The 23,524-nt window shown below is 40.4% G+C and overlaps 1 protein-coding gene across 1 annotated transcript in view; it reads right to left on the bottom strand.

The window, feature by feature from the left end:
* Positions 1–23,524, bottom strand: part of ADGB (androglobin) — a 149,397-nt gene that overhangs the window by 10,762 nt on the left and 115,111 nt on the right. Inside the window, 3 exon segments of the mRNA XM_009281545.1 lie at positions 1,353–1,540; positions 17,743–17,854; positions 19,044–19,240. Coding sequence (XP_009279820.1) covers positions 1,353–1,540; positions 17,743–17,854; positions 19,044–19,240 — 497 coding nt within the window.

Here is a 23,524-nt window from a genome sequence, read left to right as displayed (position 1 = left end):
CCTTCCTTCCTTCCTTCCTTCCTTCCACAAGCTTTTTTACTAGAAGTCTTATTATATTTAACTAGGCATTTTGTGTAGAAATACATCTTGCTCTGTCTTATGAGGCATCAGGTTCTTTCCAATCACTTCGCAAACTCTCTAAGCGACCTTAATGCATGGCTTCTCCAGAACCGTAGGGTACAAGTAGTGCCTGAAATGTAGGAGACTGTTCTGCCATCTGACCGATGAATGAGGTATTGTGCTGCACATATTTCTGAAAACTGTACCATCTGCAGAAGCTGTAAGCCCAAGATTTAGAAGTAGAGATAGGAGTTCAGCTTGTATTTGAGACTAAAGGTGGGCATTTTCTTTATCTGCAAGCAGTCCCATCTCGAAACTTGCATCTGTTTTAGTGGCAGGCTGAAGAGCTCCCAAGAACCATCATCCCAGCACCCCTAGAGTACCCCATCATTGGAGCTGAAGGCAGAAATCTGACACAGCCTGAAGCTGTGTTGCATTTCTGTGGCCAACAATCTCAACTGCAGCCACTCAGACTGCTCAGAAAGAAGGGTTAAGGCACTATTCCGGAACTCTGTATAATTAGGTGTGGATATGAATCATAGGGAAGTTTGCTGTACAGCAGGTTTAGTCAACAAAACAATTCAGTAGAGATTTCTTCATGAAAAACTCTATGGCGATGCCCTCCCCTTGAACTACCTGCCATGAAGCAGCGAAATTCCCAGCAAAAGCAATACTATTAAACGAGGAGCTGTCAGTTTCTTCTTTGCCTTCCATTAATCTGTTTGCAATCCATAAAGTCAATTCCTTTTAAGGCATACAGGCTGGCAGTAGCCTTTCGGACAACCACAGAAAGCTCCGATTATCCCACCACAGATGAGAAGAATTTGCAAGTAGGCAAGTAGGTACCAATTTTTCTGCCATTTTATGTCCACACCTAATGACAATTGTGACATATGAGACAGGAACTGACTATAGAGAAAGACCTATTTCATCTCCCTGGGAACCCATGAAAACCACTACAATGAGGGACTAATGGGACATGAATATGGCAAATTAATGGAATTTAATAAAACTCCAGCAGAGACAGCACTAGACCAACAAAAGGAACAACCAGTAGTTGCTTTATACATAAACAAAGAAATGAGCACATTACATCTCTAAATGCAGGATGCATGTCTTTTACATGTGTAATTCAACCTCTCTCAGGTGTAAAGCTAAAAAAGTGGCAAAGCAGGGCATAAAGAAATGCAAGGGATACACTGGAAGTGTTAGTAATACTGATCTGAAAATATCTTTACACTCAGTACAATGATGACACATTCAACAAATCCAGTTTTTGGCTTTGTTCTCACCTGAGATTCAGGTCGAGATGCAAGAGATACAAGTGATCCTCTTTCTTTATTGGACTTCTCTTTTTCTGTCTTCTCAGGTGCTTTATCTTTTGATTTTCTGGTTGGTTTAGGAATACTTGCAGACTTTTGTCCTTCAGAATAATTGAGCACTAGGGGAAAGCTGTGCTCCTCGTGCTTTTCCCCATGTACTATTCAGATGTAGTTATGATGCATGATGAATTGGAGGATACCATTGTCATCCATAAATATATTTCCCCATGTAATATCCAGGGTGGAATAACAGCACAAAACAGCCATACAGAAAGACAAAGAAAAGTCAGTTAATTAGTTGACACTTTCAAGTACTACACGAACATTTATTGTTGGACCAAGAAAGAATTTGGGGACAAAACAACTTCTAAAAACATACTTAGAAGGTGGACATATTGTGACAGCCTAATCTGTCCTAAAGAGCACTTTACCCAGGGCTTAACTGTGAGTTTGCCATGGTCCCTGCACATCAGTCACTGCACTGTTGCCTTGTGTATGGGTCAGCCCAAAGATTTCAATGTACAGAATCACAGTCTGACTCTTACTTCCCTTATATAGTCTCATATAATCTCTGTCAGTGTTATGCACCAGGCAGGTGCAAAGCTCAAAGTAGGTAAAGTCAATGTTCTCACTATCATCTCATATCCTTGTAAGCCTGAAAGCGTGAAGAGCAGAAAGGAAGATATGCCCCACCAAAAATGCAAGGAAGTTAAGGCAAAGAAACGTATTTGAGATTTGATGCATATTTAAGAAATTCAAAATTATCATTCTCAGAACTATCTGAGAACATTTTGGATTAATTATTTTATCAGTACACGTGTATGCTATATGTATGCTATACGTTTGAATGAAAGATACTGAGAATTGACATTTGTAACACTTATTCTGCACTGTCTTAGCTGGTGGGAGCTGTTAGCAAGACTTTTTGCATGTCATATTCTTGTTAAAATACAGAAATAAATAAATAAAGTCTGTAATAGTATGTAGTATATAAGGAACATGCCAATTGAAACAACCTGGAATGGACCCAAAACACTATGAGAAAGATTAAAGATCTTAGTCTGAAATCTCCATTTCCTTCCACCTTCACACTGCTTGAAACATTAAACAAATGCTGAAAACCTGGATTTAGTCAGTTCAATAAAACAGGGGATTTCTCTTAGAAAAAAGAGGAAATGAGTGACTGTTTTACAATCTGACAATAATAACAAGGTACCTTTCACTTAATGCTATGCTTTTCTAATCTCTTTCCACTGAGGACAAGTCACTGTGCTGCATGATTTGATTCAAAGTCCACTGAATATATTCCACTGGCTTTAATGAGCTTTGGATCAGATCTGCAATGTCATGGCTGAGGTTATATGGATATATAAAATTGTAAATATTAAATATATAGAAACATATTTATAATACACATACAACTACACATACCAATATGTATTATATGATATATATGTGTATTACATCATACATTATACATGTGTTTATGTATAAATTGTATTATTCTTACCTCCTCATGCTACTTAAATAATGTACAATGGCACCGAAGTGCTAAGCTTAAATTGGTTCAATGCTACCAAAGCATACGTTAAAGAATGAAAAAAATTAAAGCGGTCTCCACAAAGATACTAAAACAACTCCAGAGGAAATGCAAATATGAAATAAATAGTGATGACATTATTTGAAGCTATAATATCATTACATAAGTGGCTTTCCATTTAATTTCACATTATCATAACATATTAGCACCATAAATCAGGTTGGTGTACATGCATTATTCAGTGAATAATTAATTTTTAAAGATAAATTATTTATTGTTTATACAAACACCCAAGAGACATTCAGTGTCATTAGATAAATGATATCAGACAAAGACTTTCTATGTCATGGGATACCACAAGCTTTGTCTGGCTTCTATAAATATTTTACAACTCTGAATTTTAACATTTTGATGCTTTGGACTTACTGCATATACTGAGAAGTTAGTAAATAACAAACAAGCATATGAAATGACAGGGCTAAAACGAGGTATCCTGCTTTAGCTCCAGATATGAAGGCTTAGGGCAGGATTCAGTTGAGCTCTCTTAGCTAACAGTACGCTGCACTGTCCAGGTTCCCCCAGCCCTCCTCCCTCCCTCAGCAGAGCAGGCAGTTTCCCCAGTTTTGGGATCATCCTCCAGACATTCCTGGAGGGGGCACTGGCTGCAGTTGGCACTATAGCATGCAGCCCACTCTGACTCTAAGGGAGACGTGAGTAGTTCCTCGGAGCTTTTCCAAGGCCAAAGCCAGGCAAATGCTTTGTATGGGATGTGATAAAAAGAAAGGCAGGGAGATGGTACAGAAAGTAAACGGCCATTCCAGCTCACAGCTTATGCATCAATCATCACAAACTCTCGGTGGCGGTTATTGTATATGTATGGCACCAAGAAAAGCTTGGGCATCACACCAATTGACAGTGATGACAAACAGCTGATAGCAACTCTTAAATTTAGCTTTTCTACCACTTTTCAATTATTTACTCAGAGATTCATTTAGTCTAACGCCAAAAGGGACCATAGTGATCATCCAGTCTGATGTCCTGTCTATGACAAGCTAAATAATTACACCAAATGATTCCAATCTGAAACTTATAACTTCAGATTGAGATACAACAATTCTCTTTTTTAGGCAAGATAGACAGCTACTCCTGATTTATGAAATTCAAATTACAGAGAATGTATCTTATTCATAGGTAAAATACAGAGGAGTCTTTTGAAGTTTTCTTTGAGAACATATTATGCTCCCACTACCTGAAATAGGCTCTGAGCATTTAGTGGGATTACCCAGTAGTTGGCAGAAATGACTGTTACTTGGCCCATGAGAGACTTTCCGATTTGGTTAGGAAATGACCAAGAAGTTCAGCTGTTGCTTTTCATGTCTGTGACTCGACCCTCAGAAGGATTCTCGACAGATAGCAACATCAAAAATCTTTCCAAAGTTGGGCTCATCCAGACACTGAAGTTGCAGTAAAAATACACCAGGATAGAAACAAACCACCAATATGGTTGCAGTTGTAGGGTGGGGTGAGAGCATGGCTTAGAGGTCTACAGGTCTTTAAACTCTAGTGCCATCATGTATCCTCAGTGACCTACTTTTTCACTGAACACCAGGCAAGTGATTAATCACTACAGACAGGCAAGGTGGGAAAGAGATAGAGAACTGAACATCCTGTTAAACATCTCATGAAATCCTGCCCTTGGCATGAGCCAGCAAGTTCTCCTGGGGGAAGATAAAACCTGTAGGAGAAACTTTCCCAGCTCTGGAGAAAAAAATGAATATTCCAAAGCATATTGCCTCTCCTGCCTTTTCAAACCTACCTTTACTACCTGGGTTGGGTGACCTATCTTCCCCTGCTCTCCCAGTTGGATAGACAGCCTTTTCTCATCACCAGCTAATACTTTTGAGTTAACTTAAGGCAATGTATAAAATACATGCTGAGGTCAGCATTCAGCACAGACTGATGATTCAACTCTGGATTGTGACAGTTGCACAGTAAAACTTCTGATCTTACTACAAGAAAAGTAAAACCAAGGAACCCAAAAAGGCAATAGCTGAAAATCATATATACAAAACAAATCTTAAAATATTTTTTTTCACACAGTCAAGCAACTTAAAATGGTATTAGCAGTTGCGAGATTGCCTGCTAATTTTTCCCCTTTTACACAAGAATTGTGATCCGGACCTTACTTTTTTTTACTATTTTTCCATTGAAGTCTTGCCCCATTAACAGTTCCCAATGGAAGGAAGAAAAGGAAAGGGCGCGGGGGGAAGAGAGAGAGAAAAGAATGAAGACTGCATAAATAGAATCTTAGAACCATAGAATCATTGAGGTTGGAAAAGACCTCTAAGATCATCGAGTCCAACCATCGACCCAACACCACCATGCCCACTAAACCATGTCCCTAAGCGCCACATCTACACGTCTTTTAAATACTTCCAGGGATGGGGACTCAACCACTTCCCTGGGCAGCCTCTTCCAATGTTTAACCACTCTTTCAGTAAAGAAATTTTTCCTCATGTCCAATCTAAACCTCCCCTGGCGCAACTTGAGGCCATTTCCTCTCGTCCTATCGCTTGTTACTTGGGAGAAGAGACCGACACCCACCTCACTACAACCTCCTTTCAGGTAGTTGTAGAGAGCGATGAGGTCTCCCCTCAGCCTCCTTTTCTCCAGGCTAAACAACCCCAGTTCCCTCAGCCGCTCCTCATAAGACTTGTTCTCCAGACCCTTCACCAGCCTCGTTGCCCTTCTCTGGACAAGCTCTAACACCTCAATGTCCTTCTTGTAGTGAGGGGCCAAAACTGAACACAGTATTCGAGGTGCGGCCTCACCAGGGCCGAGTACAGGGGCACGATCACTTCCCTACTCCTGCTGGCCACACCATTTCTGATACAGGCCAGGATGCCATTGGCCTTCTTGGCCGCCTGGGCACACTGCCGGCTCATGTTCAGCCGGCTGTCAACCAGCACCCCCAGGTCCTTTCCCGACAGGCTAATTTCCAATAATAAACTATCTGGCACTTTCTAATTTCTGTGTGCTTTTGTTTTACTGGTTAATGCCTTTTTGATGTTTTGTTTGTGCAGTGTGCTTTTTAATAAAATAAGAAATTTCATATATATTCATATATAATAAATGTGACCAAATATTAGTCATGAAATAACTTTTGCTAACACAGTTCTTTTTACAAGCACTGCCAAGCTGCAGTATTAAGGATTTTGAAGAAAGAAAAGAATAACAAACATCAATAAATACAAAATACAAAAAAATCATAGCATCTGTATGCCGCAGAACTTACTTTCTTTAAAAATGGTCTTAATAAATATTTATAATATCAGTGAATATTGATAGTATAATAGTATGGGTCTTCATTTAAAGGGAGATTATTTTAAAAGACTTTAGTAAATGCTAATACAAAGCTGAAATATGCTTTTGCCATGATAAATTAGCTTTAATATAAAACTAACTCCAGATGGCACTGTTGTCCTACATGAAAAAGTGATACCTGAAATGATGAAAATTTGTTGCAGGAATTTTCCACCTGGCTCACTGCAGCTTTCTTAAAAATCACATGGTGAGAGGATGCCTTTTTGATTACACACCAACATTACTATTATATGAATTGTGTGTTTGACAAATGGTGCTGGCAGCTTTAAATGGTAAAGCAGAGTTTTCAAATTGCTTTAAGACTAGTTCACAATCAGAAGAAGATTCAAAGATTAAATGTTGTTTTTTCCAAAATACTTACCTATAGTAAGCACTCCAGATAAATATTGCTGTTAATAGGGGTACATAAAATAAATGCTAAGTAGTAAATACAGTAAGTGTTGGTGTTTAAACTTTATGATATACATTGTTTTTAAACTCTGTTGGTGGTCTGGGCAATCTGTTCGTATCCTTGTATAAACAGAAAGACCCAGTTAATATGAACTGTGAAATGGATTTGGGTTACTTTGAAAGGCAGCAATTATGAGAGGACACAGAAATCACAACATTTAAAAAGAATCCTATGAGAAAAGTGCTCGTTATCACTGACTGCGGCTTGAGTATGGTTGACTGCAAATGAGCCAAAGCATCAGTTAACATGGAGAAGGGAAGCTACCAACTGGAATGCTGCTACCTTGAACTAAACATGAGAATAGTCATGACATTGACAAGCTTCAGTAATAACAGCTGAGAACTAGTGAAGAAACTTGGAGATTAAGTGACCTCCTTTGACCTGCAGTTTTACAGACCATGGTGACAGCTGTATGAAAGGACACACACCAGTAGCATGACTGGTGTGCTAAGTGCAAGCTGTTGGTATGTAGCCGACTCAGAAGGATAAGACAATGTAATAGGATGTCTATTGTAAGAAGCAGTCTATCATTAAAGGGAAAACGAGGAGAATAAATGGAGTCATCTAGGAAGAAAAGATGACTTTGTGAAGAACGCAACAAACGAAAAGCAGGTGAAATCACCACTAAAAAAGCTGTGTACAGGCCTGTAAAACCACTAAAAAAGCTGTGTACAGGCCTGTAAGGCTACATGACATAGCTACTCAAATATTACTAAAACTGACTAGGGACTATAGTAAATCAACAAGATACATCTTTGTAAAGTTCTGTAACGCTAGCTGAAAAAAGACTGCAAAAATCTCAAATGTTGAACTAATTTTAAAAACAAGATATGAAATAATATATGTCAGCAATTACCGCTGATGAATCTAACTTCAGTCCAGGGTAATAGAAATTAAGAAAAAATACGACCAGACATTTAAAAAGAAATATGTAACCAGAGTAAGAAGGGAAAAATACCACTAATAAATAAAGATCAAATCTTCCTAAGAAAAGGGTATTAGCAAGTGTATATACATGAGGAAGGGTAATGCAAATAATTTCTCCTTATCTCATATTTTAAAAATTGAGTTACAGAACTTTAATATTAATGATACAGGAAATTTACTGAATGGTGGAAAGTAGTATTTTAGGTTCTGCAGGAATCTAGGGGTGAAAACACAGGGGAGTCAGCTGCATGTGTGCATGTGTGCGTGTGTGTGATGGTCTGGGGTAGGGCTGCAGCCTCAGGAGCTCATATGGGATCCAGGGGCCAGCTACCAGGCAGACTAGGTGTCTAAGTCCAGCTGCTGGAAGGATCCTCTGTGTGTGTGTGTGTGTGTGTGTGTGTGTGTGTGTGTGTATTCTCTCTAGTGGACTTTCATTCTGTCCAGCCAGAGAGGGAAGCAGGATGATGCCATTGGTGCTGTCTGTGTTTGTGTGAGTGCTTTGAGTGTCTGTCTGTGATCTGTGTGGCTGGCAATGTATATATGTATATATGTAGCGTGTATGTGTGTTCTGTGTGCATGTGCCTGCTGGGACTACATCTTCAGCCTCGCTAATGGTTGGACCTGGGGACGTGGAGTGGTGGCAGCAGCCTCACCTCTCTTGGGCTGTTGGATCCAGCATGATAAGTTTTCCTCCAACATAATTAAGATCTAAATCATTCTGTGTCAGCCCCAGTGGTAAAAGGAGAAGCAAACATGAGACATTTATCTAATTACTAGGATACTCACTAGTATTCTAACTGCTTTTAGTATGTGTTGGGTCCCTTATCAAGACATGCTAAGAGAATCTGGAAAAAACCAGAAAAGCTTCTGTAATTTCTCTGTCCCCTTCCTGGCTTGAATACACAGCCTGTCCTTGGGACCTTTCCTAATCTTGCCTCCTGCCTAAATTCTTCTCCTAGCAGTACAGAAGTAATACATATCCCAAAACAGGCCTTTTTTTTCCCTCTTGTCAGTGCATTTTCTTAAATTATCAGCAGGCATGTTTCTCTAGTTTCAGTAGAAACTTCTATGTTTGGATGTACTTTGTCAGGGCACTGTGCCTTTATATTACACTTCATCGGTCTCTCTGACTGTCGAAGCAGTCATACTTCTACAGCTGTTCCAGATCCCTATCTAAAGTTGAGCTGTGACGGTGTGCTTCCCTCCTGCCCCCCAACCTGACCTTTATCTCCCGTAACTCTGCTCAAGTGATCACTACCAGTGGCGATGTTAAGGGATGTGTCTGGTTGTGATGGTTGCATCCAGCTCAAAGTGGATTCATGCCGGGGGAGACAGATAACAACACAATAGCCAAGTGCTAATTAGAGCAATGCACCTACCTAACCACAGTGCTGATCAATGTCTGACTCAAGCCAAATTTAGAAGAAACTAACATCTGTAGTCGGTACGCAAATACGACTATGAGTCAATCATCTTACCCCATAAATAGTGAGCAGCCCAAGAGCCCTTCAAGCTCTCCTGCGCAGCGGCGGGCTGCATGACAGGATCTCCCTTTGAGTAGGGACACCTCTCAAGGTTATGCCTGCCACAGAGATTCCTTACTCCTCAATACTGAGAGACTCCTTGCCGCAACAGATCCTCGGTAAGTGACTAATAGCTTGCTAAACTTTGTAAGCTTTGCTAACATTATATCTTAGATTGATAGTGCACATATAATCCTTTAGACATAAACCGTTGACCAGGTCTGGAACTAGGATTGGATCCAGCCGCACCTAGACGCCTCTGAGTGGGAGTTTAGAAAGCAAGGGGGTCCTCTCTCAACCTCGTGACTCAACGGGAAGGTCTCTCTGACACATCTGACTTACCCTGTCCTCTATGCAGTAAATAATCACATGTACACCTTGCCATCAAATCTTGCTAAACCACTGCCACATTTACTATCAAACTTTGTTAAATTGCTGTTTCATATCAATAAACATATTGCTGCTGCTTTCTTACGAGTGAAGTGCATCACTCCATCCGCGACAAATTGGCGTAGTCGGCAGGATGGCAAGTAGTATCACCGATTATTTACGGAGGCATGGAGTGAACACAAGTCCCAGCTTCTCAGAAGAGTGGGCTCGTGACAATCGGCATAATTGGGAAGCCTTTGAAGAGCACCTAGAGGTAACTAGGGGCCGTACAAAAGATGGAAAAGGGAAAGGAGTTATCTGCAAGATGCTAGGTACCTGTTCAGAAGCTGCATATCAAGAAAGGGAGAACAGAAATAGAAATGAGCAGGACCTAGGGAGAGAAATAAAAGGTAGAAAGGCAACTGAGTTGTTAGTGTCTTTAAAAATTCAACAACTGCAGAAACAATTACAGGAGGAAAAGGAAAAAGGACAAAAGTTGGGAGAAAAGGTCGAGATTATGCTTATGCAGGCCCCCTGCCCCCCTGACGTCGTACAGATCAGTACAGGTCGTACAGATCAGGAAACTAATAGTATCCCCTGAAGATTGGGATGCAGGATCACATCTAGGGTGATCCTGATGATAGCGAGCCAGAAGAGATGACCTTTTGTTCCCCACAAATCCTCCTGAATATGAAGCCAGGCCTGTTGTTAAAACAGAAAGAACTGTGGCACCTCAGGGTGGTCATCCACGACATACTGCATGAACCATCCCCTGGGATCCATTGCAATTGACAAATTTGCAAGAGAGATATAGCAGAAAACCAGGTGAAACTGAAACTGAATACTTGTGGCAAATATGCCTAAGTGGTGGCGATGGAATAATGTTGAGTGAGGACAAAGCATATGGCTATTGGGGTCCAGTTTTCTGGAATTTAGGACCTGACCCGACAAATACAGCCCATTCTATCACCAGCCGAGTAGCTTATTGGGCTGGAGGAATAGACGCCATGGAGTGAGGTGAATCCTCCGTAATCCCCATTAAATCTCTAAGTGAGCTCTCTACAGCCGTCACAAAAGCCACTTGCGTACAAGCCATGCACAAACGAAGACCCCATGATGTCGCACTATCTGCTACAGTAGATTTCACAATACTAAAACCACTGATTAGAGGAGCCCCGACAATTCTTAAACCCTATCTAGTTGCAAAATGGGATAAGATTAAAAGAGATACTGAATATAATAAAAAACAGGGCAATAATGCTCCTAAACAACTCCCTAAATGGGCGGAATTAATGCATGGCATTGTTAACTACAGTCGTGAAACGGGCTGGGACGATGCACCAGCTGAAAAACAAAACCTAAAACTCCAGGGAGGAGAGCGTAAGGTGAGACCTGTAAACAGGGAACAGAAACTAAATCAAGGGGAAATAAATCTAAAAACCTGCAAACAGAATCTCAAGAACAGAGAACAGAGTTATGGAAGAAAGCATTAGCCCTAGGCATTCCCAGAGCCGCAATGCAAGGTCAGCCTACTAGCATTATCTTGAGTCTGATCGAAGCATTCCTGAAATGTGGTAATGGTGAAGGGGGGGGAGTGTATTTCGATTCCACCGGTGCCAGTCCCCAGAAAGGGAGATAGCCCTTCCTCCCCCTTAGGGAGGAATTGCAGGACATGAAGTCAAAAAATGAGTAATGCCTGGAAGGCAATTGGGCCTGCCTGTCCAGAAAGTGGAGGCTTATCAGTGGGTAAGTAATGACGGCCCATACATTTTGATTCCAGTTGGTCCTCAAGGACAATTGCTGAAGTTTTTAATAGATATGGGAGCACGAATTTCACTACTAACACAACAAGATGCCGAGAAGCTGAGTGTGTGATCTGGATGGCAAAGACCTAAAACTACCGGTGTGAACAGAGCGAGTGTTGTGTGTCAAACTGGCAAGGTCAATTTATGGCTCCTGGGCAAGAAGTGCATATCGACTACTCGCTTTGCAATTAAAGACCATCATAAAAATATTTTAGGTTTAGACGTTTCAAACGGATGAACCTGGTGCCTGCCAAATGGCAGTACATAGTCCTTCGGCTCAAACACCGATCCCAACCCCGGTAGAAATTGGGAGGCCACAGTGCATGCACTTCGCACAGCCCCTGCACTCCCTGATTAAGCAACATCCGATTTCTGCTGCAGCACGAAATGGAATTTCTGAAGTCATAGCTGATTTGGAGAAACGACAAATTCTCTCCAGAACGCACTCCCCATATAACTCACCTGTCTGGCCAGTTCAGAAACTAGACAGGAGGTGTTTGACGATGGTGTTTGACGATGGATTATCGGCACCTGATACAGCCCCTGCTAACAGCTGCTGTACCAAATGTTGCACACTTAACAGCTACTTTGCAAGCAGCTGCACACCCATGGGTGGCGGCGCTAGATGTAAAAGTTATGTTCTTTATGGTTCCCTTGAAGGAGGAGGATAAAGAGAAGTTTGCTTTCACTTGGGAGGGAATACAATACACCTTTAACAGACTCCCGCAGGGGTATAAACATTCACCTACAACTGCTCATGCCGCACTCGCTGAACTTTTACAGACGGTGTCACTCCCTCAAGATGTGAAACTGTACCAATATATAGATGATATTCTGATTGGAGGAACTTCCCCTGAGAAGGTGGGGGCAGCAGTAGCGGCAGTACGGCAAGCACTAAATAAAGCAGAAATTGAGATTCCACCCAGAAAATGTCAGGAACCAAGTAAAGAAGTAAAATTTTTAGGTATTTGGTGCATAGCAGGCAGTGCAGTGATTCCTCCATGTACCTTAGGAAAAATCAAAGAGCTGCAAATGCCCCAATCAAGGAAGGAATTACAACAACTAATGGGAACTTTAGGATATTGGAGGAAGCAGGTACCTGGATTTTATATAATTTCCCGTCCATTATACTCACTCTTACTGAAAGGCAAACCCTGGGAGTGGAAATTGGAACAGAAAGAGGCAGTCAAAACTCTAACTGAAGAATTAAAAAAGTATCAGTCGCTGGGACCAGTACACCACTGTGACCCTATTATAGCTGAATGGGGTTTCGCCAAACACGCTGCTTACTGTAACCTGTTCCAAACTGGCCCTGACAGGCCAAAAAGACCTTGATGGTTTAGCTCAACTGCATTTAAAGAAACAGAACAATGATACTCTGAATGGGAAAAGGGACTTTTATCTTTAGTCTGAGCAGTTAAACAAGTTGAGAAAATACATCAGGGACAACCTGTGCAAACCAGAGGACCATTTAATTTACTAGAAGCAATCCTAAAGGGGATTGCTCCCCCAGAAGGAATTGCACAAAACCCCACTATCAGAGAACGGTACGCCTGCCTAACAGGAGTTGCAGAAAATATGCAGTTAACTGAAGGACCCACTAAGGTTTCCAAATTGCAGATGCCAATAAACACAGACCCTTTAGCGTTACAACAACCTTTTAAACCTTCACCAATTCTGAATGCACCGCCCCTCACTGAGGGTATACCAACAGAAAACATTTGGTTTACGGATGCTTCAGCAAAAAGGCCAACAGTAAATGCCAATATAAGGCTGTTGCATTAAATATTACCACCGGCAAACAAGCAATAGCACAGACCCTTTAGCGTTACAACAACCTTTTAAACCTTCAACAATTCTGAATGCACCGCCCCTCACTGAGGGTATACCAACAGAAAACATTTGGTTTACGGATGCTTCAGCAAAAAGGCCAACAGTAAATGCCAATATAAGGCTGTTGCATTAAATATTACCACCGGCAAACAAGCAATAGAGGAAGGTGAAGGCAGTGCAGTAGGAGAAAAAATAACAGCAGTTGTTTCGGCAGCACAGAATGGAGCAAAAATCGTATATGTAGATTCTTATGCTGTGTGGACTGGTGCCGTGAAGTGGCTCTGTCAATGGGAAACCTTGAATTGGGAAGTAAATAGATTCCCAGTTTGGAGAAACAAAGATTGGCAATTATTACTAGACATAGTAAGGAAAATACCTTTCAAGATGGGATGATGGGTAAAAGCTCATGCTAAAGATAATCAACCAGCCACGAAGTGGAATCAAAAGGTAAATGAGTTAACTAAAATTAGAGAAATCACCTTAAATCCTGAGTGGTATCGGTTGGGAGAACGATTACATCAAAACCTAGGTCACATAGGTAAGGAAGCTACTTTGCTGCACAGAGTAAGGGCTGGCCCATAAACCAGAAAACTTGTGAGACTATTCTTACAGTATGTCCCCAGTGTAGATTAAAATTACAAGTAGATCATCCTGCTAAAACACTACCTCTACATATCAATGAAGGGAAAACTTTATGGTCTACATGGCAAATTGATTATATCGGGCCATTCAAATCCTCTGCAGGATATCGATACATAGTGACAGGAATGGAAGTTGTCTCTGGCTTGGTTATGGTGACCAAGTGTCGGAAAGCCAATGGGCCAAATACAGTGCGAGGGTTATCGTTTTGGTTCTCAAATCTACCTACTCCTGATGTTATCCAAAGTGATAATGGCTCACACTTCTCCTGTAAGGAAGTGCAAGATTGGGCAAAACAAGAAGGAATTAAATGGGCATTTCACACGCCATACTACCCTCAATCAAATGGGATGGTAGAAAGAGCTAATGGCTTATTGAAAAGGAATCTCAAACCACAGGAGGCTGAATGGGACACGCGACTTCCCAAAGTACTCCATCAATTAAATAATCGATATGGGCCTACTGGACACCCTGTAAACTCAGCATTCTTTGTAAAAACTGAGCTTAGCGCTCCATCTACTGGGAAAAGAGAATATCCGACAACATTACAGCCAGGACAGCCTGTGACGGTCAATTTACCATCCATAGGTACTGTGCCTATGACCTTAACTAAACCTCGTGGCCCGCTTGCCTGGGAAGATACCTATAGCAGTGGTGCAAAACACAGAATTAGTGCATGATGGATTTTTCCTTCTTTTTAATGGGGTAACCTGTTCGGACTCTCCCCACTGAAACAAGTCTCTATTTTCTTTTACAGCACCCCACAGGATGGCAGATGGAAATGCTGTGTTCATGTTACTAGTCCAAACCCCGACAATGCTGCTCCTCCTAACCTATGGTCAAAGAACCCTAGAGTGGCCATGGTCCCAAGCCCATGTTACGCATACCAGAAGTATGGGACTAAATTCTATTAGAGACTTGGCCCTCTTAACTGTAGTAATGCACGGAACTGAGGTATATTTAGAAAATGAATGGAGCAGGGGTCCTAAGGGTTTTGAGCAACTCCCCGACTCCGGGGAGTGACAGGCCAGGAAATAAAGGTAGAATGCTGGGTGATCAATGGATCCACCTATGAGAAGGCACCCCAAATCGCTGTGTACAGTACCACACCAAATGGAACACCAAAGGATACGAAACTTTGTGCCACTGTAAGATTAGAGGTTGGTACAATTTTACCTTAGTACAACCTGTTTTTGTAGTTTGCCTCTGGGATCACCATAACATGAGATGACCCACCTTATCATTTACATTTAAAATAGGCATTACTAGGCTTAGTATGACAACATTCACTCCATCCGCAACAGAGCCCTAAGAAGCTCAGGTGAGTTTTGCAGAGTATTCTCTGATTTCTTTATAATTTGTGAATTGAAGGTATAGAATCATGCAGTCAAACTTCATTTCTATGAACCACAGAACAAAGAGCTTTGTTGCTTAATTATTTCACTCAAACAGTGAATAAAAGAAAAAATGTCATATGGTCTTGGCTTGTAGCAATATAACCTTTTTTTAAATCAGTAACATGATGCATTTGACTAAATACGTACTTAGATCGGCCTACCTTTGATTTCATTTTTCTCCAGTTCTTTCAGTTCCTGAACAAACAGAGACTGACTCTCAGTGAGCGGCCAACTATTATACAACACCAATGCTTGTATGATATACTTGTATAAACACAGACCCTTTAGCGTTACAACAACCTTTTAAACCTTCACCAATTCTGAATGCACCGCCCCTCACTGAGGGTATACCAACAGAAAACATTTGGTTTACGGATGCTTCAGCAAAAAGGCCAACAGTAAATGCCAATATAAGGCTGTTGCATTAAATATTACCACCGGCAAACAAGCAATAGAGGAAGGTGAAGGCAGTGCACAAGTAGGAGAAATAACAGCAGTTGTTTCGGCAGCACAGAATGGAGCAAAAATCGTATATGTAGATTCTTATGCTGTGTGGACTGGTGCCGTGAAGTGGCTCTGTCAATGGGAAACCTTGAATTGGGAAGTAAATAGATTCCCAGTTTGGAGAAACAAAGATTGGCAATTATTACTAGACATAGTAAGGAAAATACCTTTCAAGATGGGATGATGGGTAAAAGCTCATGCTAAAGATAATCAACCAGCCATGAAGTGGAATCAAAAGGTAAATGAGTTAACTAAAATTAGAGAAATCACCTTAAATCCTGAGTGGTATCGGTTGGGAGAACGATTACATCAAAACCTAGGTCACATAGGTAAGGAAGCTACTTTGCTGCACAGAGTAAGGGCTGGCCCATAAACCAGAAAACTTGTGAGACTATTCTTACAGTATGTCCCCAGTGTAGATTAAAATTACAAGTAGATCATCCTGCTAAAACACTACCTCTACATATCAATGAAGGGAAAACTTTATGGTCTACATGGCAAATTGATTATATCGGGCCATTCAAATCCTCTGCAGGATATCGAAACATAGTGACAGGAATGGAAGTTGTCTCCGGCTTGGTTATGGTGACCAAGTGTCGGAAAGCCAATGGGCCAAATACAGTGCGAGGGTTATCGTTTTGGTTCTCAAATCTACCTACTCCTGATGTTATCCAAAGTGATAATGGCTCACACTTCTCCTGTAAGGAAGTGCAAGATTGGGCAAAACAAGAAGGAATTAAATGGGCATTTCACACGCCATACTACCCTCAATCAAATGGGATGGTAGAAAGAGCTAATGGCTTATTGAAAAGGAATCTCAAACCACAGGAGGCTGAATGGGACACGCGACTTCCCAAAGTACTCCATCAATTAAATAATCGATATGGGCCTACTGGACACCCTGTAAACTCAGCATTCTTTGTAAAAACTGAGCTTAGCGCTCCATCTACTGGGAAAAGAGAATATCCGACAACATTACAGCCAGGACAGCCTGTGACGGTCAATTTACCATCCATAGGTACTGTGCCTATGACCTTAACTAAACCTCGTGGCCCACTTGCCTGGGAAGATACCTATAGCAGTGGTGCAAAACACAGAATTAGTGCATGATGGATTTTTCCTTCTTTTTAATGGGGTAACCTGTTCGGACTCTCCCCACTGAAACAAGTCTCTATTTTCTTTTACAGCACCCCACAGGATGGCAGATGGAAATGCTGTGTTCATGTTACTAGTCCAAACCCCGACAATGCTGCTCCTCCTAACCTATGGTCAAAGAACCCTAGAGTGGCCATGGTCCCAAGCCCATGTTACGCATACCAGAAGTATGGGACTAAATTCTATTAGAGACTTGGCCCTCTTAACTGTAGTAATGCACGGAACTGAGGTATATTTAGAAAATGAATGGAGCAGGGGTCCTAAGGGTTTTGAGCAACTCCCCGACTCCGGGGAGTGACAGGCCAGGAAATAAAGGTAGAATGCTGGGTGATCAATGGATCCACCTATGAGAAGGCACCCCAAATCGCTGTGTACAGTACCACACCAAATGGAACACCAAAGGATACGAAACTTTGTGCCACTGTAAGATTAGAGGTTGGTACAATTTTACCTTAGTACAACCTGTTTTTGTAGTTTGCCTCTGGGATCACCATAACATGAGATGACCCACCTTATCATTTACATTTAAAATAGGCATTACTAGGCTTAGTATGACAACATTCACTCCATCCGCAACAGAGCCCTAAGAAGCTCAGGTGAGTTTTGCAGAGTATTCTCTGATTTCTTTATAATTTGTGAATTGAAGGTATAGAATCATGCAGTCAAACTTCATTTCTATGAACCACAGAACAAAGAGCTTTGTTGCTTAATTATTTCACTCAAACAGTGAATAAAAGAAAAAATGTCATATGGTCTTGGCTTGTAGCAATATAACCTTTTTTTAAATCAGTAACATGATGCATTTGACTAAATACGTACTTAGATCGGCCTACCTTTGATTTCATTTTTCTCCAGTTCTTTCAGTTCCTGAACAAACAGAGACTGACTCTCAGTGAGCGGCCAACTATTATACAACACCAATGCTTGTATGATATACTTGTGAGACTGTGAAAGAAAATGCAGTATGTTAACATGCTGAAGACCTAACAATTATAGTAACCATTCAAAAGTCCTGTAAGTTAGCACACTGCCAGCTATTGAACTCAGCAAATAAAACACATAATTAATTTACAAGCTTGCACATGACAGTATTCACAAGAAGCTTAAAAAATTAGTGTTAATTCCACAGATTTTATTTTAATTCCTGTGAAATTAAACAATTACTCGTGTTTATCAAGTGAGACTAAACTGGGCTATACAATAAGGAGCTACATTCCTTTAAGATTTCCATGGAACTTTCTTTTGTATGCCATGTGATAAAACAAAGAGTTTTGTCTTTGATTTTAAGACCTACTACAGGGCTTTGAGCCCTAATGCTAGCACTCAATAATGTCTTAATATGAGGTAGAGGTGACAGGGTCCATGGGTTATTTTAAACATTGTCTACACTGAACAGGAAATGATTCTCCTTAAAAATTGTTTTCCAAATTCTAAAGCCAGTCCTGAGTCAAAGGAACAACCCTGGAATTTATTTCTCAATAATCTTTTTTTTTCTTGGAATATTTTGTTGCAGTTGAACACAATTATCAGGAAAAATCACAGTAGAGAAACACTTGGAGATAGAGAAACAAGAACTGTTTTAGAAAATAAATGTTATTTTTCTAAGATAGACAAATAATACTAGGCGAAGTAAAGAAAAATCCACGTTTTTGACATCCCTCTCTGAGAAACTCGGTCAAGTAGCAGCTATTGTGTGTGTGTTACTAAAGCTTTCAGCTGACTGGCAATAGGTGTTTCTCTATTAAGACTATTAAAGATGGCCTTCTCTTACATCATATTCCAAAGAAAACTCACATTGAAGCATCAGAAGTTTACCTTCACTACTGGTAGTTTTTGGCCCTTAGCTGAAAGTTATGCTACACTTGAATTGGATTTGGCAAATGAAAAAACACGTAAAGATCGAATATATCACCTTGATTTGAAAACAAAAATGACCCCTTGTTATTTGGTTATTCATATATGTACATTATCCTTTCTCCATAGCCTCATTCAGAAGCTAGCAACAATCTTAATTTTGGATTCCTTGTTCTTGCCTCAGGATATCAGATCTCCACAAGTACCAAAAGAATTACCAATACCCCTTCATCATTTGTTTGGGTTTTTTTCCAAATCTCAATGATTTGGAATCTCTTACTCGTGGTCTTCCATCATTATTTTGAAAGTTTTCCAAGAGGAAAGATTCATCTTCTAATATAGGTGGACCTTCTCGTACAAGTCCTGGCTTGAAAGAAGTTTTGGTGTCCTTTGAAGATGAAATATGACCTTTTTTTTTGGATGCTCCAGTTTCTGATTCCTTCTTTGTACTACTTTGAATAATCTGGGTTTTGCTTGCTGCAAGATGATAAAAAATGTCAGTGTTAATTTCCAGAAATTCTATGAATTACTGGTATGAGGTAAACAGATGCCCCCAGAAACTATAAGAAAGAAGAATTACCATAGTCAATTTTCTCATGCTGTATTACGCTCACAAGGTTCCCATTAAGATTATCCTTATTCCAAATACTATGCTGATTTCATTCTGCATGCAAATCACAAATCTCTTCAAAGTAAATAATGATAAATTTGAAAGACTGTATATATGACTGTTGCTACTGTTTATAAAGTGTATAATTTTTTCCCTCCAAACCCCACACTTCTTTCCTGCACTAATCACCACAGCACCATGCTATGTATTACATAATACAGATAGTCTTGTACGCTGTATGACGGGATCTCTGTGTAGCTAACCTAATTTAATAAATTGTGTGCACCTCTGGAAGGAGGGGAGAGGTGCACTGGCCACAGTTCTGGCAGCTCCTACCCTTACGGAAGTCTCTTAACGTCAGCATGACACAAAGACCATAGCTGACTAAAGTGTAAAAAAAAGCCAGTCTTGAAAAGAGCCATAGAACTAGTTGTGGCCTATCATTTATAAAGTTATATCATTGTCTCCTAAGGAAGGAATGAATGTGGAAAAACTGTGAAACCAGGAACATGCTAAAGAAGGGCTGTAACAGAAGTATTAATACAGAAAACGTCAACTTGTGTTCATTTCTAATGCCACTGATATCTATGATATTATCTTGCCTGAATGTCTACAGAGAAAGGAAAGAGAATTCTAAAAGGGAATATCTCATAGAAAATTGCTTCTGGGGAAGCAGCTTCACCTGTGTTACACTAACACTAGCTGGACCATCAACTGGGAAAGAGATATCTTTTTGACTTCACTGAGGACAGAAGGCTTTACTCTTCCCAAGGTTTATTGTAGAAGCAAAGGATGATACTGTATCAGTGCAACGCTTCAAAATAAAAATGCACAGAGTTTCATGTGTGTTGTTTCATGTGTGTTGACAAAACATCCAGGGAAGTTCACAGGAGTTGACAGGACTATTAGACCAGATTCAGCAAATTTTACAGGTGGTGTGTCAGTGTATAAATGCCAAATAAAAGGTTAAGTGTGCTACTAGAAACTCAAAGGGAGCCAGGAAATATTGTTTCTTATGGAAGTCAAATGCCACAGAACACTCGCTACCACATCTTTCCTCTGCATAAGGCAGTGCTTCCTTTTTCCGAAGAAAATCAGTAGAAGTCAGGAAATGAAAAGAAGACCTTGCAGAGATGCTTTCTTCTAGATGTCTCAAACTCCTCATCGCGAGCTATGAGTTGCTCTTCTGCATGACATTCAGAATCTTTAGCACCTGAGCTCAAGATCACTATCCCTGTTGCTGTCCCTGTGGTAAGAAGGCCTGTGAGAGAGACTTGAAGGAAGACAATACTTTCTTCTAAACCATTTTTTTAGAGTGATGCAACTCTGAGTGTTGTTTTGTAAAAGATATGCCTAAGCAAGCCTGTATCTGTGGAATAGTTTCTCACTCAAATAGAGCCTGCTGAGCTTTCCAGGTATCAGTTAGCTTCCCATTCTGTGAAGGTGAGAGGAGACATAACTCATCATGGTTAGATTATCAAGTCTTTCATCAGAGGGAACCAAAATCATGAGGCTTTCACTCAACAGAAGTGCATTTGGCTGAAGAGAGAGAGAGATTATCCAGAGACCAGAGTCTTGCATGTTCTTTTACATCTGCGTGAAAACCTGCTGCAAAAAAACAATTTGGATTCCAAATGGAAGAATAACTACATACAGGTATTTTCCAACTGGGTAACTTGCCTTTAGGGTACCATTTGCAATATTTGCATGAAAGTTTCTCATCAGGAAGGATCTTCAATGCCTGCCTGAGCACTGTTATCAAGGAGCAGTGCAAATAGTCTACAAAAAGGTAGCTTTAAAGCAGTGAGGCCAACTAAATGTACTCCTTCGTGTAGTCAACAGAGAGGTGAGCTCCTCTCCAGGAGGTCTGATTTCTGGACTTTAGGAGCTGTGCAGTGCCCTCTGAAGGAGCCTACCTCTACCTGTCAAGGTAGGTGGGTTTCAAGGGAGGTTGTATTCTTTAGGCTACAATTAGCTTTCATGAATGCCTCATTATCCTCCTCTTCTCTCTCTCCTAAACTTGAAGAGCATAAGTATTGGAGAATTCTGTAATGGTTTGCCCAGAGGATGATCCTGCCATGAAGATAACTCAGCTCAGAATGGTGGAATCCTCCATAAGACTCATTCTGCCCTTGCTGGAAAGATGACTTGGAAGTTTCAAAAAAATCATACACAACCAAAATAATAGTTCTAGCAATGGTCACCAGGTGGTGGTGTGACACCAAATTTCTTTTCTTACTGCATACATAAATATTCACTCGTGGTTTTCCTAAGCAAAGATCTGCCTAGAAGGAACTAGTACCTACCGTGGTTCCAGATTCAAACAAGTATCTGAATGAGATTTTGATACTTTGAGACTGGATTGTATCAGGCTGCTACTATGGAAAATAAAAGGATTAGGAGCGTTCAGGTGTCCCATCTGTGCTACAGGACTGGCTGCTACTACGGAAAATAAAAGGATTAGGAGCCTTCAGGCGTCCATCTGTGCTACAGGACTACTGTGCTTGTATCAACAAAACAAGTTGTGCTTGCAACATGTCAGTATATAACTCCTTTATGGCCAAGCGAGTGTTCAAGGTCCAAGTCATCTGCTACATCTCAGGAGAGGTAAATATATTCAAAATCAATTGATTGAATATAGTTTTTGAGCTATAAAAGACATTTATAAAACAGCTGTGGCTGGAGATGAATTAACAGATTGTGGGTGGGAAAGGGGGATAATGTTTTATTGGTGATGCTTGCACAATAATTTCACTTAAGAATACTTCTGTCAACACAGCGATCAATTCTATGAGGCAGAACATGCGTGATACTGAATAGGTCTCAAATGTGAGGACTGTGTCTTGCTTAACTAACAAGTTTGGTGCTGATGGTATAGCAGTGGTTTCTGATTATTTCTATTCTGTGAAAACACACTTTTTTAGAGAACAGCTAGATACTGGCAGTATGAATCTTGTATTGAACGTCGATTTGTACGAATCCCCACCTGAACTTGGCATCAGTATTTATGGAGGTTCCTACATTTTATTGTACAGGCCATAATTTCCTAAAACTTTTGACAACAGCAAAGAAACATGCTTTTACAATGCCATAAATTGCACCTACAGACACTCAGCAGGTTGGGTAATATGATACTGTCATATTGGTTATACTGAGTACATTTCATAATCTTTTCATTTAGTTTGGATGCTCTGAAAGATCTGGAACACTTACACCAAATGTCGTCTTTGTGATATACAGGCTGCATATAGATAGGAAAAGAACTTCAACGTTAAGGCCACTTGGTCTAGTATTGTAAAAATGATAGTAATAGTAAAAAAACAACAAACAGTGACAACTTCACAGTCGGTCCTTCCAAATGACAGCTCTCTATACACTCACACACACTTAAATGGCATCAGAATATTCATTTCACCTTCAAATACCGTCTAAAATCATAACACTTTTTTTACAGTCAGTTTGCCAGGTCTAGAAACTCTTTTAAATTCCCTTTGAAATAAAGTACCTTTCATCACCACTTTTTCCAGTTAGAATTCACTGGCTCCACTGCTGAATAGAAACCTGATATGACAACCTTCCTATTTTCAATCAGGTTAATACAACAGATATTTCATTGAATGATTCACAACAGATTAAAATAATTTTAAATTAGCAGAAATTATTTGTATCACAGCACATAAGAATAAGACATAAAAGCCTAATGTGTGTCTGATTCTGAGGGTATTTTGAAAAGTTCTTCTCACCTATGTCCCCTGCTAGTCTGGCAAAGACAAAATGTCCCTCTTAGTTATTCTGCCCCATCCTCTCCCTTCCAGCATCTGTTGGAACCCATTTCTCTTCTCTTTCACCTGATTGTGCCTTTTAACTTATTTCAGTCTTCAGACTATGATCTTTGCCAACAAGCCAGTTTCCTGAAAGAAAGTTTCTTCTTCACTTTACTGAGGGTAACGTGGCGATTTATTTCAAGTATTTGTGATGTTTACCCTAATCTGAGCTATCTTATAGCTTTCCTGCTTCTATTTCCACCAGTCTACCGTTAAATTTACTAATCCGTTCCCACATTCCAAAAACAGTAACCAAAAATAGCTACTGATTATCTTGGCGACTCAGTCACAGAATCATGACAGCTTCTCCATGACTTCCTTTAAAAC

The sequence above is a fragment of the Aptenodytes forsteri genome, unplaced genomic scaffold, assembly GCF_000699145.1.
Source record: "Aptenodytes forsteri isolate BGI_AS27 unplaced genomic scaffold, ASM69914v1 Scaffold82, whole genome shotgun sequence".
Lineage (NCBI taxonomy): Eukaryota > Metazoa > Chordata > Aves > Sphenisciformes > Spheniscidae > Aptenodytes > Aptenodytes forsteri.
Note: the sequence above shows the minus strand (reverse complement) of the source record. Positions and strands in the feature narration are given on the sequence as shown.